This window comes from Calypte anna, chromosome 1 (assembly GCF_003957555.1).
Source record: "Calypte anna isolate BGI_N300 chromosome 1, bCalAnn1_v1.p, whole genome shotgun sequence".
Classification (NCBI taxonomy): Eukaryota; Metazoa; Chordata; class Aves; order Apodiformes; family Trochilidae; genus Calypte; species Calypte anna.
Genome location: NC_044244.1, coordinates 81841983 through 81857940, shown reverse-complemented (window position 1 = coordinate 81857940; position 15958 = coordinate 81841983). Strand labels below are relative to the sequence as shown.

Sequence of the window (15958 nt, the reverse complement as noted above, 5' to 3'; positions counted from 1 at the left end):
AGTAAGGGGATTGTGAAGCACTGATCCTGAGGGGTGCTCCTCAGTTGTCCCTCTGGCTCTCTGGGGAAGGCAAGAGGGAATCAACTGATTGCACCTCTGATTGCTTCTGTTCTTTAGCCTTTCCTGTGAGGCCACCTGAGTTCATATTGCTGTGGTATAGCTGGGCTTAGAGCTTGAGAAATACTTCATTATTAGATAAATGGTGATATTTTTAGTGACAGAACTTCCCACACCCCTCATAGCTCTGGGTACCAGAACCCTGCTTGGTCTTCTGCCACACCTACTGCTTCTCAAGTCTACCCTGAATTGCCTTGGGGATGACTGCTTGAAGAACAAGTTTTGAATTCAAGTATTGTCAGACTGAACATGACACCTGAGAGATGCTGGGCCAGGGCTTGAAATGGACCTTGTCACCCTTTAAAAGATCTTCTTCCTTTTTTCCACCTTTCTGGCAACTGTGTATATAAAGCAACTGAAACCGGTCTTTGGTGATCTGTGCTATGAAGCATCTTAATGAGAGTCACTTTAGCAATCTGTACACAGGTTGATTCACTCAGCTGATGCCCCAAATATCCCATGTGGTGGGTACCTCCTGTGCTCATGAGCCATATTTTCAAGATTCATCTGCTGGAAGTGCTTACAGTGGCTTCTGATTTCTTTCCGAGTTGCAAGTAAAATGCAAGGAATAATGAACAGATCTTATGGGTGTCACAGAATCATAGAATGGTTTGGGTTGGAAGGGACCTAAATATCATCTATTTCCAAGCCCCCTGCATGGCCACGGACACCTCCCACCATATCAGGTTGCTCAAAGTCCCATCCAACCTGGCCTGGAACACTTCCAGGGAGGAGGCATCCACAACTTTCCTGGGAAACCTGTGCCTGTGTCTCACCACCCACATACTAAAGAATTTCCTCCTAATGTTAAATCTAAATCTCCCCTCTTCAAGTTTTAAACCACTGCCCCTTGTCCTCTCACTAGACACCTGTGCAAAAAATCCTACCTCATCTTTCTTGTAGGGCTCCTTCAGGCATTGGAAAGCTGCTATAAGGTCACCTTAGAGCCTCCTTTCCTCCAGATTGAACCCCAACTTCCTCAGCCTGACTTCATAGGGGAGGTGCTCCAGTCCTCTGGTAATTTTTGTGGCTCTCCTCTGGACATGCTCAAGGAGGTTATGCTGGGGACTCCAGAAATGGACATATTACTCCAGGTGGGGTCTCACAAGAGCAGAGCAGAGGGGGAGAATCACCTCCCTTGACCTGCTGTCTGTGCTTCTTTTGATGCAGCCCAGGACACAGTTGGCTTTCTGGGCTGCAAGTGCACACTGATGGCTCATGTGAAGCTTCAGATCCACCAACACCCCCAAGTCCTTCTGCTCAGGGCTGCCCTCAGTTGTTTCTCCTCCCAACCTATAATCATGTCCAGACAGATGATCATTTTGTACAGAGAAAGTTTTAAGAGATCTACAGGTGAGAAAAGGCTTATGGAAGGGCTATGTTCACAACAAAGGTACCAAAACTTCCAGTTACATCCATGTTTTATTGGAATAATGCAGTTACAATGCAGTATGGAGGGCACCTCCCCGGGTCAACAACACATGCTGTCCATGAGCATCTCCTCCCAAAACCCAGACAAACAAAAGCAGCAGCAAGAGCTCCGCTGTGCATTCAAGAGGCAGAAAACAATGGTTTTTGGCTTTATATTAGGAAAGAGAGGAAGCCCTTTCCAAATGGAGGAGCTGTGGCATGGACATAGGCAGAGACAGCACACACTGTTAGGCCCACAGCTGCCAGAAGAGTGTGGCTGAGAGCACAGCTAAGCCTATGCTTGGGAGTGAGAGCTGGAGCCTCTGATCCAGTACAGCAAGGGGGGAAACAAGAGAAATGTGCTAAGGCCATCCCAGGTCAGGTTTGTCTATACAAGGAGAAAAGCTTTAGAGTGCCCCGACATGAGACCAGCTTACGTGGTATGACAGGGCCTGTCTGGTGTTTTCATCCAGGAGCTACTGGAGGTGGCTTTGTAAAATACTGTTGGGAAAGGAGACTATGGCAAGGCTGTGTCTGACCAGCTCCTGGAAGTTGAGATACGTGGATGCTCTGCATGCTGACAGATGTATTGGTGAGGGGAGCCAGGGAGTGGTCTGGGCCTGATCCTGAGGGTCTGACTGGGAGGGATGTCACTGAAGCAGCTCTCCCCCAGGCATGGACTGTAACAGGAGCTAACATAGCAGTCAGATGGAACAAACTCTTAAGATAGCAGATGAAAAGAAGAGCAAAAGCAGAGACTGGTTCCAAAGAGACCCCGAACAAGTTGTGAGACAGGGTGCATGCTACTTGCTCCAGCTGAAAAAAAAAAAACCAAGTTTTGAGTCTATTGTAGGCATGTGGCTGCAGCAGATGACTGGGTGTGTGGTAGTTAAGTTGTGTCCTTGGGTTAGGAAGACAGCGGACACTGTGTTAGCATTGAACTTCTCATCCCACCTCTCTGCATTGCAAGGAGCAATAAAATATAAGCTAGTAGCACAGGGGAAAGTTTCATTTGCAATCGGAACAATTTTCCCAAGCACTGAAACTGACTCAGTTTCATAGGCAAACCTTTTGATGGAGGCAACAAGGATGTTGTAATTTCTCCATCAGTGCTCTGTTTCTAAGTTTCCTTGCCAAATATTTGCTCTTGGCTCCTTGATCAAAGGGATCAGGATACTTATCAAAGACATCATGTCCTGCCCTCTTAGCAGGGCTGCTAAAGGTGAGCTGGTTGCCTTCTTCAGGTTGAGGCTCCAGCAATGGAAGGGCAACTCTCCACCTCCAGCAGAGGGTTCCTGGCATGTGGATGGAGGAGATGAGAGATGCTCTTTGGTTGTGTCTTTTGTGCTCTGCAAGCCTGGCACACCGTGGTGGCTGATCATCCACTACACATGTAGGTCTACCTCTCAGAGCTCTGGTGCCTAAGGGGACTCACTGGTTTGCCTTGGTGTCTTGGCTGTCCAGAAGTGGGAAGCACTTGTATCCTTTTAAGCAGCAGTGTTGAGGCTTGGTGAGGGAAACCAGCAGTGCAGGTGGGCTGTGTCCCTGGACTTCACTCTGGTGCAGAGGGTGCTGGCTGCTGGCAATGACCATGTCACCCCCATCACCGTCACTCCTCACAGAGCATAAAGCAGAGGAAAGGAACTTCCCCATGCCCCAGCCCCCAGCCCAGGAGTCTGTAGCAAACTGCAGGCCATGCAAGGCCAGTGCAAGGCCAGCCCTGTGGTCAGCAGCAGAGGATCTTGAGGAAGGCTTTGCGGAAGTCGGTGTTGAAGGTCGTGTAGATGATGGGGTTGAGGGCACTGTTCACATATCCGAGCCAGGTGCTGGCACTGTAAAGCCCAGGGGGCACGTGGCAGGAGGGGCAGTGGGCGTTGAGGATGTGAATCAAGAAGAAGGGCAGCCAGCAGACTATGAATGCCCCTGGGTTTAGAGAAAGGGAGGAAACAATCCGTGACTTTAGAGAAGCAACTACTTGGAAAGGGACCTGCACCTCTGCCCTCTCCCTCCACCCTCTCACTATTCCATCCAGGTGTCTGCATCAGTTGGTAAACACTGAAGGTGATATTTATTCCCAATACTGAGGGACTGAGCTCAGGCTTCTTGGGACCAGTTACACGAATGGATGGATGGATGGATAGATGGGGCTTCAGAAGTGGTCTGGTGACAGACAAAAGCAAGTGACCACATTTTAGGGGGAAAGACTGCTTTCTTAGCTGCTTTAATCAGTTACACAAGGGTGACATTATTTCCCTGACACTACTGGGTTAATGAGGGGAAGTGGTGCATCTGGTGAGTGTAGAAGGTGACCAGGGCACCCATCTTCTGGTTTCTCTATGAATTGGTTCCTCTGCTGCTCCTTACCTCAGTTTCCCTTTTGTAATTGCATCTAGGAGCAGCTGCCTCTATGTAAACTTAGGATAATTTAATAATAATAATAAAGAGAAAGCAAAGGTGTTGGCTGTTGCTCCCTCTAGCAGGGATTGTTGCCCAGTGATTTAAAAGAAAAGGGTAACAAAAAAACACTTTGCTGTCATCATTTCAGAGCATTACACTACATCCCCAAAGGTGCCACCATTGTCTCTCCTGAGTTTGTGGGAGCAGTGGCAGCTGAAGTTTTGGCCTGGCTTGCATTTCTTTAAATCTCAATACTATATGTGAGGAGATCTGTTGCTCTTGCAAGTCCCAAACCATCACTCCTTGCACCCCACGAGACAGAGTGGCTCTCACTTACCCAGAACAATAGCCAGCATCTGTGTAGCCTTCCTCTCCCGAAGCTGGATCAGACGGGGCTGCTGGTGTGCTGCTGGTAGCTTCAAAGAGCTGATGGTTCTTCCATCACTCAGCCTCCGTACCTCCAGTCCTGGCTTTGTACTCTTTCTCCTGTCTCCCAGCCTGCTGTGTTGTGTAGTCCCTGGTGTATTGGTGAGGGATGCCTTGTGGCAGAATCTGCAGTATCGCTGCAGGCTAAAGACAGTCAGCAGCTTCCTTTTGGTAGACATCTTCTGGCCTGAGCATTTGAGTGGGAGACAGGGGGAAAAGGTACCTTGGCATCTGTTTGGCAAAGCTTTTGACTCCATGTGTTCCTGCAAAAGAGGATCCCACATAGGAACCATCCAAACCGGTCATTGGGTCACAGGATGATGAGTAAAGTTGTATCTGTCAGCCTTCTGGCTTTTTCAGAGCCAGCACCAGACAACTCTCTGTCTCCATCCCACCAAAGAAAAGCATGAGAAAAAGAAGAGCTGAAATGCCCACTCTGTAACCTTCCACTCATATTTTTGTGTTGGCCTTGCTCCCCCACCCTTTTCTAAGGTAGCTTCACTGGGAGAAAATGAGTAAAACAGGAAGATATGTGTGATCAGGCGATCCCTTTTAAACCATTGTGCTGGTTCCCATGGTTGCAGATAATTCATCTAGAAAGGTCAGTGGAACAAATGCTCCATGCACCATAAGAATTTTGACCTGTTGGATGAAGGGTTTGTTTTTTGTTTTTTGGGTTTTTTTAATAATCTAGGTTAAAGCCTGTGACGGCCTGAGAGAGCAAAAATCAATACATGGAGACATTAAAATCAATAAATGAAGAAATTAACTAGACTTCTACGTGGCTGAGAAAGCCCTGCTCTGAAGAAAGACTGAAGCAGGCCATGTGCTCTATTCTGTTTTCCTGGTTTAGGGGCAGTTACACACAGGGAGTAACCTCTTTCTAGAGGGCTGAAAAGGATTTAACTGGAGCTCCTGCATCCCAGGAGTCATGGTGTATGTGTGAGGGGTGGGAGGAAAACATGCCATGTCCCTCCTTTGTAATTTCTGCTCTGTGCTTTGACTCTCTGAGGAGAAGAGATGCTGCATGCCCTGTCCTACCTGACAGCCCCTACTACATTCATGTGGGTCTTACTTTGTGTGCATAACCCAGTTTGGTGCTGGTGCTGTGGCTGCCCTGCCGGGTGAGGGTTCGCTTCTTTTGTCTTTGTCTTAGCACGAGGTAAATCCGGACATAGAGCAGCAGGGTCACCATGAAGGGGAGGTAGAAGGACACCAAAGAGGAGTAGATGATGAAACTAGGGTTGGATATGGAACAGACACTGGGATCTCCTGGGGAGGAGAAGAGAGAGAGAAACAGCTGAGCTGCTTTGGTTTAGTACAATGAGGCTCTCATGCATTGGCAAAGCAAGTCAGAAGGTGACCAGTGCAAAAAAAACTCTAAGAAGTGTAAGTATGTCTCACCTCGATTGTTTCAAATTATGCTGTGGCCTACCCACTCATCTAACTGGTGCTTAAACTCCTACCTTGGGCCATCTAGTATGACCCAGCATGTATCTGCCTGCATTTCTGGCCTGGAGATGTGCCCTCTTCTCTCAGGTCTATTCCCATCCTTTCCCTGAGTATCCTTTCTCTTTTCATCCTTTCTCCTGTCTCTCTGACAGTCTCTGAGCTGTCTCCAAGCCCAGATGTGCCTTTACCCCTATCTGTCTGGACCAGGCAGTGGGGCACAGCAGCACTTCCCACCCTCATCCTCTTCTCAGCTCAAGCATGGTACAGAGGATGGATGGGGACAGGAGAAGCCACTTCTGCCTGCGGCTCAGCCCAGGGGGAAGGCTCTCTTGCCCCTCTGCATCTGAGGAGAATGAGCTGCCTTAGGTGAGAGGAAGAAGAAAGACCAACTTGCTTCCAAGGATGAGGTTAAATTGTTTGCTGTCCTCATGGAATTAGGTGAGGAAGCAGACAGAGAGATGGATGGGAAGCAGATTTCTCACAAGAAGTGCCAATATGCAATCCTTGCTGTTAGAACTGTGTGCTGAATCCGATTTAAAACCGTGTGTTTTAAACCGTGTGTATCAACAGGACCTGTTGATATTGGCAAGATGCAGGTAAGACTGATGTGTGTGTTTGTGTTTGTGTCTGTGTGTGTGCTGGACATGCTGCATGTCTGGAGATTTGCTCTGCATGCACAGCATGATTGTTCGTGGGGATCTGTAGATCTGGACACTTTGATGGGCATTGATTTGGCAGTAAAGCAGGCAAGCCCTTCCTCAGAGCAATAGCCAGTGTCTGCCTGAGCAAATGACAAGTTTAGAGAAAAAAGCATATCTGCTCACCAGCACTGGAGATTTTTCTCACAGAATCAAAGAATCACAGAATTGTCACAGTTGGTAAAGACAATCACAGTGCTCAACTGTCAATATTCCCCCCAGGTGCTTTCCAGTTCCCTAAAATTTCACTGTCATTTGAGAAGTCTACAAGACCCACATTACGTGACCTGGCCATCCATATGGCAGCTCCACTTCCAACCTCTCCCTGCATGCCATGTTCAGGATGTCACCTACCTGTAGTATTGAAGCCAAAGAGGAGAGGGCATGACACTGCGAAGGCCAGCATCCAGACTATCACAATCATCAAAGAGACTCTGGAGCTCTGCCCAGTGCTGTACTGGTACTGAACTGGTTTCACCACTGCGGTGTATCTGCAGACCAAACCAGCTCCAGGAGGAGGAAAGGTAAGAATGAAGGGAGGAAAAGGACCAGGTTTTCAAAGGAAAAATGAAAGCCGCATAGGGAACAAGGTGGTGGAGGTGGTGAGGAAATGGAGGAGGAAAGGAGAGAAGATCAGATGACGGGATCAGAATTTTGTAGAAATGATAAGCGGGGCATTGGGGGGCAGGAACAGAGGAAATAAGAATTAGTTGGCATCACTTCACAGAAATGTTCTGTCAAACTGCCAGCATAGTGAAGCTACAAGGTGTGGGATACCAGATTGCCCTAGAAACCCTGAGAAAACCCATCCCTCCAGTCTCTAAGGTTATACTTGCACTACTGGGAGAGAGCAGCCTCTGGAGCAACCATAGCCTGCTACACCCTGTGTCTCAGCTGCCTCCTCTGGTGTCCATCTGACTGACAGATAGAGGATTGCCTACAAGTGAGTCTCCAAGGTCTTTGTCTCCCAGGGTGCCACAGGGGATGCAGCTCAGCAAGGCAAGGTTTTGGAAGGCATAATAGGAGCCTCATCTTTTGAATAGCCTGGCTCCTTGGAGACAGAATGAAATGGGGATGAAGATTCCCATGGAGAGACATTGGCCCAATCCAGTGTTAAAAGCTCCTTTGTATGATCACCCTTGAACCACATATTACAAAGGTACAGCATGCAGTGTTTTCTCTTTCCCCCACTTCTCAGTCCTAGCAGCACCACATGTGCTGAGGTCTTGGCTCCCAGCCATCAGTGTTGCTTAAAATAGCCTCAGTTTTAAGATGCAGAAAAACAGGGCAAGTCTGAAGATTACACAGCTATAATCTATATAGCAGGATTTTGCTTATTAAAGCTTCATGAGTGAAGTCTCTGGAAGGAGAAACCCTCTTTGAGACTCAATAGGAATTAGATGACCAGTTCTCCTTCCTGCCTTCAAAAAGCATGAGGGATGTGGTTGACTGCCTGCTGGTAAGATTTTTCTTGTTTGTGCTTCTCTGCCCTTACATGCAGCTATCTTCTGGCATATGGTGGGCAGAACCATATTAATAGCAGTAGTGGAAATGAAAGTCCTGCCGGGAGGTTTGTGCTCCTGAAGATTCCAATTCTGCCTCTGCACACCCCTCTCTCTTCTCCCTGCCACGCTGGGGTACAGAGCCACCCCCATCTCCACACTATCCCCCTGGATGCTGTTGGTTCTCACCTGTCAATGCTGATAGCACAGAGGTTTAAAATGCTAGCTGTGCACATCATCACATCCATGGTGACGAAGATATCACAACAGACACGGCTGAAAGTCCAGACTCCTCCGGTCACCTGCAAGCACAAAACTGTCAGCCTTGTTCTGCACCAAGCCTAAGTTGTGCATAAGGAGGTGTTCCCCTCCAGGTGCCTCAACAGCTGGATGGGTCCATATCCACTGTGATGTCCAGAGGGAAACTGAGGCACCTGCACCGTGTGCAAGACAACACAGAGGTATGTCATGGAGAAAGAGCCATACCTTGATTTCACCTCTTTACTTGCTCTTACAGAGTAAAGCAGGGTAAAGAAATAGGTAGCAGCTATCCCTTCCCTTAAGGACTAGAATGATAAATTGATTAAATTTGGTATAACTGTATAAATCTTTTGATTAAAGATTATCTGAGTAAAACCAAGAGCTGAAATTGTTTCTCAGCTTAGGTGCTGGAGTAAGCTGGAAAAGTACTGCAAATTTTATGCGTTTATGGATACATACAGATGGAAACAGAGACCTGAGATCTCAAAACTAAGGCTTCTCTAAGACCTTATTTGGATTCTTATCTCAGTTAGATTTTGATTTTTGGATCTGAATGAGAACTCACAAGCTATTCAGATAAAGGGGTTTGGTTTGCTACTACGTCAACCTTTTCTGCAGGTCATTTTGAACTATTAAGTGCGCAGCGGTGTGTACTCTGTAGCCAGTCTCAGTGGTGGAGAAATTCCTTCTTTGGCCCAGACATTGCTCGTGACAATGACCTTTTCAGATGACAACAATATGCTCCAAGCACCATGTGGCACTGCTCTCCTTGGGGCTGGGATGATAGCCTGACTCTAAGAGAGGTAGTCTGCTGCAGCACCCACTCCTTGAAGGAGATGAACAAGGAGGCAGCCTGCCCTCCAATAGATAATCCCGTTGGATGAGTGCAGCAAACAAATCAAATGCCATGCTGGTTGGAGAAGGGCAGTAGAAAGAGGACAGAAAGCTCTCACTTGGAGATGACATGGATTTTAGCCTCCAACCCTGTAGATCCTTCTGGTTCAGCTGGATACTGGGAAGCTATCAGGAACTGGCACTAGCTCCTGGTTTCTCTGCTGATATTGAGACCCCATTTGGGGTACTGCATCTGGTTTTGAGGCCCCAGTACAGGAAAAACATTTATAAGCAGGAGTAAGTCCAGTGGAAGGCCACCAAGACAGTCCCTGGGGGATGGATCACTTGTCAGGTGAGCACAAGCTAAGGGAACAGGGCTTGGAGAAGAGGTGGCTTTGGGAGTGGGCTAACAGCAGTCCCTTAGTGCCAGGTGGGAGGTTAATAGGAAAGTTGGAGTAATTTTCTAAGGTGTTAGGTTTTTCATAGCAATGCATGGTGGGGGGACAAGAGATAACAGGCAGAAGTTGAAAGAAGGAAGGTGCACGCTGGTTCTGAAGGTAAACTTTCTGACCATGAGGGCAGCGAGGAATTGGAACTGGTTGCTTGGTGAGTCTGTAGAGGGTCCATGCTTGGAGGTTTTCAAGACCCACTCAACAACCACCCTTCCCAGATCAGGCTGGAGAGGGTGTCACAAGTGATCTTGACTTCTGAAGCAGTGGGTCAACCTTGCAGCAGGTGTTGATTCCTAGGAAGGACTCCGCTCCTGGCATCTTGGCAGAGAAGCACTTCTATAAATACAGAATTCACTCTCTGTGTTCTTTTCAGAGTAGTCTAAGAAATAATTCTGAGAAATTTAAATGGTTTTGATCATGCCAGCATTCCCACACACGAACACAGAAACTTGCTGAGTCCAGCTGTCTCTCCAGGGTTTTTTGTGCTTGACCCAGCTGCCACATATCAGAAGCCAGGTACTGAAGGAGGCAGTCTTTCATTAGACCCCTTGACTCTCAGTGGATGTAGGGGAGAGAAATGGGAATTGGCTTGCAAAATGCAGTAGGAAACTATGTTTTCACCTTGTTTTCTTTTTAAAAAGCAAAGAAAAAAACAACAAACCCTTAGAACTTTTATGTGTGATTAGGTGGGCTATGAGTCGTGCAAACAGAAGGCTATTAATGTCCCCCTGAAATGAGGGACATTAATGGGTAGTTTCATTTTCCAAAGAAACACCATACTGTTTTTTGCTTTTGTAGCAAATCTTGGATCTGCTTGACCACCTCAAAATACATTCTGAAAAAATCTATATGCTGGAAGCCTTTGCAGTTGAACCCAGTAAAGTGTATCTGAGGCAAAATGCAATACAGTGTCTCCGTGATCTGTGAAGTCTGAAGAATACTTCCCCAGGAGCTCATGACAGGTGTTCACATGAAAGCCAGATGCCACTTGCCCAGCAGATGTGCAAGCACTTAACCAAGGGAGTTTCCAAGGTCCTGAGTACACTTAAATGCTAAGTCCAGGAACCTGAACCATTAAAACTGAAGAAAGAGGGGGTAGGAATGGCTCTGAAGTGAACCCTCTCACGATGATGCATTCAGATCATGCTGCCTGCATACTAAGCTGTAGCTTGTCATAAGGAGACACTTGACAGATCAGAATGTTTGAGCTTAAAACCCACAATCACTTCCACCTGACACAGCTTCTAAAATGGGGACTAGCTCTGCCAAAGTCAGTGAAGTAGTTAATATTTAACAGTCGGGTATGCAAACCCAGAATTTATTCCAGAATTTTAAAACTAAGAAGAACCCTTTCATTATAGGCCTTGTTCATAATTTTTCTAATTCTATTTATGCTCTGCCTTTCATTGCTCTATTCTGTTCATCCCTGCTGTAGCAGCTGAACTTGCTGGTGTCATTTCTGGTTGTCATGTGCAGGCAGGGTACCTGTTCTTTATCCCTCTGGTGGCTTTTGTCAAAGCACATCACAGGTATTAATTGAATGAATCCTCACAACTGCCTGGGTGAGGTGGATAGGCAAATATTATTCTCCTGCAGCTGATGAGAGCAAACTGCAGAGGGACGATCTGATACCATCTCTCATTACCACTCAGTGCCTGTGCAGCAGAATTGAGAATAGAGTCTGGGATGCCAAAAGACAATGCTAAAGCTCCCTGTAGACTCTTCAGGTCAGGTTCTCACCTAATCTTTCTTCATGACCAGTCCGCTTTATCTACAAAGTTGTGGTATTTTTTATTTTTAATTTTCCAATCTTACAGGGAGCCTTGAAGTTATAAAAAAATTAAATCATTTTACATTCATAAATTTATGCAGACCCACCACTCTCCTGAATCCTTAAAAATAACCAAAATAATTCCTATAAATCACATGCATACGATGCCTCTGCATTGAGGAGTTCCTGGATGTGAAAATACAAAGTTGCATCAGGTTATGACAGTCATGTAAGCAGCAGTATTCACTTAAGTGTTTTGTGTTTAAAAAGAGTGCTCTTCCTGGGGTGCTGTTGCCTCCTGGTAGCTGTGAAATGAATGGCTGCTTGTATTTTTGTACAGCAGGAGTAACTAAGAGCATGGCTGTGGTCAGGCCTGCTGACAAGTAATAAATTGCTGAGCTGCTCACAGTGACTCAGTTGTCTGCTCTCCATTTGAAGGTAGCCTGGAATGCTTCTTGAGCTCAAAGAGCAGTCTGCAGGTCTTGCTGCTGCAGTGTGAAAGCCACAGAAGAGGAGACAGTATTATTCACATGCTCTGAACAGAGCTGCACACTGGATCTCAGTGACAATCATCTTCTGAAGGTTTTTTTTTCCCTTTGGAGGTAGAACTGGATGTTGTGAGAAAACTGAGAAGGATACTTCAGGCCATGCTGCTACATATGTCCTTCATTTATACAATGACTATCACAGAATCTTTTTGATTAGAAAAGTTCTTTAAAATGATTGAGTCCAACCATTAACGCAGCACTGCCAAACCCTCCAGTAAACCATGTCCCTAAGGACAACATCTACTTGTCTTAAATACCTCCAGGGATGGTGACTCCACTCTTTCCCTGGGCAGCTTGTTCCAGCACCTGTCAACTCTTTCAGGGAAGAATTTTTTCCTAATATCCAGTCTGAACAGCCCCTGGCACAACTTGAGAACATTGACCTCCACTGCACTACAACCTCCCTTCAGGTAATTGTAAGAGAACAATAGTTTCCCCTCAGCCTCCCTTTCTCCAGACTAAACAGCCCCAGTTCCCTCAGCTGCTCCTCAGAAGACTTGTTCTACAGATGCTTCACCAGTTTTGTTGCCCATCTCTGGACCTGTTCCAGCATGTCCTATAAGGCATGATGATATTTAATGCCATCAAAGCCTGGTGGGCAGAATACCCTGGTGCCACAGTCTCAAGAGACATTTGTGAGCTGCAGTAGTCATACCAGCCACAGCATCAGAGGTCAGTAAGGAACTGAGGTAGCAGTACTGGTGTATTAGACCTACCCATTCACCTCGGAAGATTGCTAGACACAGTGCTGAACAGCATTTTTGTGCCAGAAGCTTCATTAGGTGGGGATGAAGATTTTGAGGTCATAAAATGTTCCTACTGTTACTCTGTCACAGCCGTCCCAAAAGACTCTCAGAAAGAGACAGTTCTGGTCTGCATGATTGATAAAAAGACAAATTTCCTGGAGAAGGTCCAGGCCACAGGTGGCTCTCAAAATCGACTGCAGAGCACAAAGTTCACAAGTGACATTTAAAGCTGAGGTATTCATCCACCTTTAGCTTCTCCACAAATAATGGCCAGGTCTCAGACGTCTGGTTTGGCAAACTTTCAGTCAATAAATAGATATTGTACACGATTTTGGAGACTGAATGATTCCTTGGCAATTTCCAGGCCCATGGTGTACTGAGGCATGATGCCATTTCCACTTCATTGGTAACATCGTTGATCCATAAACTGCAGTAAATATCTAAATTACTTTGGGGCTTTTATAGACTGTGCTTGAAAATCTTAGTCTTGCTGAAGCCCCACAGTCTAGCAGTCTAGGAGAATGTCAATGCTGGGAGCAGTAGCTCAGGGTTTGAGATGTGTGCACGTTCTTCTCCCTGTTGTTTGGGTGACTCTTGGATCAGCTACTTTGATTGTCCAAGCTCCACAGATGGAGATTCATCCTGAATGGGTCTACAAACACAACTAGGGAATGGACCTACTGTCAGGCTCACAAATCATAACCACAGAACTGCAGGGGGGTGGAGGCTGCTTCACAGATGTGCCTCAGTCCCACCCTATCCACAGTGAGAACAAGTGCAAAGTCTTTTCTAATGCAAAGCATATTGTTAATTGGACCATATTTGAGGTGATGGACTACTCCATTCTTAAACAAAATTTGACTTTTAATAATGTTTTTTACTTCTAATCAAATCACAGGCTCTAATTCTGTCTTTCTGTGATGGTTTCCCTCCCACCCCCTCCCCATTTATACCTTGCTTTTTAATCATTTGATGTAACACAACTGAGCTGTACATATCCTGAAGGCCAACTCCAGGACATGCTCCGCACAGATTAGTCTAAATGTTGCTACTAATTTCATTAGTAACATGATCACACATGCAGTATCCAGGCGCTCTCTTTGTTCCTTCACTTTGTGGTGATGCTATATATAAATAATCAGCCATCAGTGCCCTTATTAATAATTCTTATACAGAGCAAACCCTTGATTTCTCTAAACTGTAGCCTTGCTGAGACTGCAGTGGGTACAGTTTGGGAGAGTGGATTGGAGTAACACAAGGGCAATGCCTGGGCTAGGTGCCGAAGCTTAGAGCTGTGACGCCTAATCAACGTGCTCCTGAGACAGAGGAGGGCTGTAGGCCACTGCTAGTCTCTTGCTACTTGATCCAGTTTCCTTGTACCCGCATAGCAAGTTTGGCATTTGATGGCATTGTCCTGTCTTGTCCTAAATTCCGTTCAGGCACCGCACAGACCAAACACACAAGTCAAAATTGTTTTGTGAGAAGGAGGTCAGCCAAAGGTGGGCAGCTGCCAGCAAAGCATTTACCCTACCCTTCAGCCTGACCACAGCTTGCCCCTTACAGAAAGTGTGTGAGGCTTCAGCAAGACCACTGCTCAGAGGCTTGTTCTGTCTCCATCAGTGTGGCAGGAGGGTACCAGGGACTCAGCTGAAAGCTTAAGGCTGATAGATGTTCAGCTTTCTAGACCTAACACCTTTTTTGTGAATTAGTGTAAAACTGCTGAAGACAATAGATTAAACTGTCAGCTGTAGCATATCGTCATGAATATTTTGTTCAATGACAATATTTTCCCGGAGAAAATGGCCTCAGTACTTCAGGACTTTGCCGCATTGTGGGGGGGATTTGGTTTTCATCTTTGCTGCCCTCTGTCTGCAGGTGTTGCCCATACTGCGCATGGTCACAGCAGTGTATTTTTACTCCGGCCAATATGCAAAGATCAGGGAGAGGGAGGATAAGATCCCGAGGGTTTGATGAGTCCTTTGAAGTTATCATGAAAAATGCTGACATAACTTCAAGAGATTTTGGAGCATGTTCTTCAGCTTTATCTCTTTGTCAGCCTGCTTGGGGAATGTTGCCTGGAGCTGACCTAACATCATGATGTTAAGGCTCTTAAACTCTGCAGGAGACAAGGATTTGACTGCCCTTGTTTTTTTTGCCTGGCCAGGAGGATTAGGGATCGATCTGGGCTCTTGAGTTCCTATAAGGTATTTCCACCCTATTGCCTCCCCCACCATTCCTAAATCATCATGGTGCTCACTGGCAACCCTTCTGGCTGATGGAGTCAGCTTCAAGGATGCTGAGATGAAAGTGGTATTAGCACATCAGAACCCACAGCCTACATTATTGGCTGTGGCCCACATGCCATTCAAGGCCAAAGAGGCTGTGCTCTGCCAGGCTCAGGGTATCTGCTGATAGATGGGACTGTGGGTCTGACATCTGTCTAGTCTATGAGGGCCACCTGTGTGCCACTGTGGGCTGTCACCCACCATGTAGGTGTCCCAGAGTTAGCTAGGGTGTTAAAATGAGAATGAACATTATCTGTACTAGAGCTGCCCTGTCCTGAGGGCCTCCAGCACTGATGCTGGAGAACTCACACAGTGGTTAAATTCTGCTAATCTTTTCTAAGATGTACTCACCTCCAGGTACACCACCCATGGCATCACCAACGTAGCCACCAGCAAGTCAGCCACTGCCAGGCTCACCACAAGGTAGTTTGTTGTAGTTTGCAAGGTTCGTTCCCTCAGCACAGCTAGGCAGACCAGGACATTCCCAAAGATGATGGCCAAAATCAAGATGCAGTAGCAGAGGGCATAGTAGGCATGTGAGTGTGGCAGGTCAGGCTCTGTAGTGTTGTTTTCCCCACAGGGAATGGGGTCAGTGGTGTTACGATGGCTGCTGGTTCTTATGAAGAGGGCCATGGGGACACTGCTGTGAAGAGAAAAGAAAGAGACTTTTTTCTCTCTGTGAAAGAAAGGAACAACTAAAAATCAGAGCCCCACAATAACTGTGGAGACCAGTACCTTTTGTGGACAGTGTGTGATTTTCATGCTTCCTACATGAATACTGCTTCAAGTCAGCTACAGAGATCTTTTTTCTGCTCATAAATAGGCAGAAGTTAGCTTAAAATCTTACTTGGCCTGTTTTGTTCTTTACTGAATCCAAGCCATGAGAAGAGTGTAAGATTTCACCTCCTGTGTGCATCTGAAAGGTTCCGACTTTCAAAGCTGTACAGAGAGTGGTAATGGTTTTAAGATGCACCAAAGTCACAGCCCAGTACCAGCCATCCAGGCAAGAGCACAGTCTGAAAGACAACAATTTGTAGTGCTGAGGAAGACCCAATGCTG

General features: G+C 46.5%; 1 protein-coding gene across 1 annotated transcript; it reads right to left on the bottom strand.

Moving 5' to 3' along the window:
• Window positions 1-3253: 3253 nt before the first annotated feature.
• On the bottom strand, window positions 3254-15532 carry DRD3 (dopamine receptor D3). The gene is made up of 6 exons (XM_008498351.1): window positions 15251-15532; window positions 8192-8304; window positions 6855-6991; window positions 5426-5622; window positions 4262-4613; window positions 3254-3450 (listed from the first exon to the last, which is right to left on the bottom strand). The coding sequence occupies exons 1-6, from the start codon at window positions 15530-15532 to the stop codon at window positions 3254-3256; spliced, it is 1278 nt and encodes a 425-aa protein (XP_008496573.1).
• Between the last annotated feature and the right edge of the window lie 426 nt (window positions 15533-15958).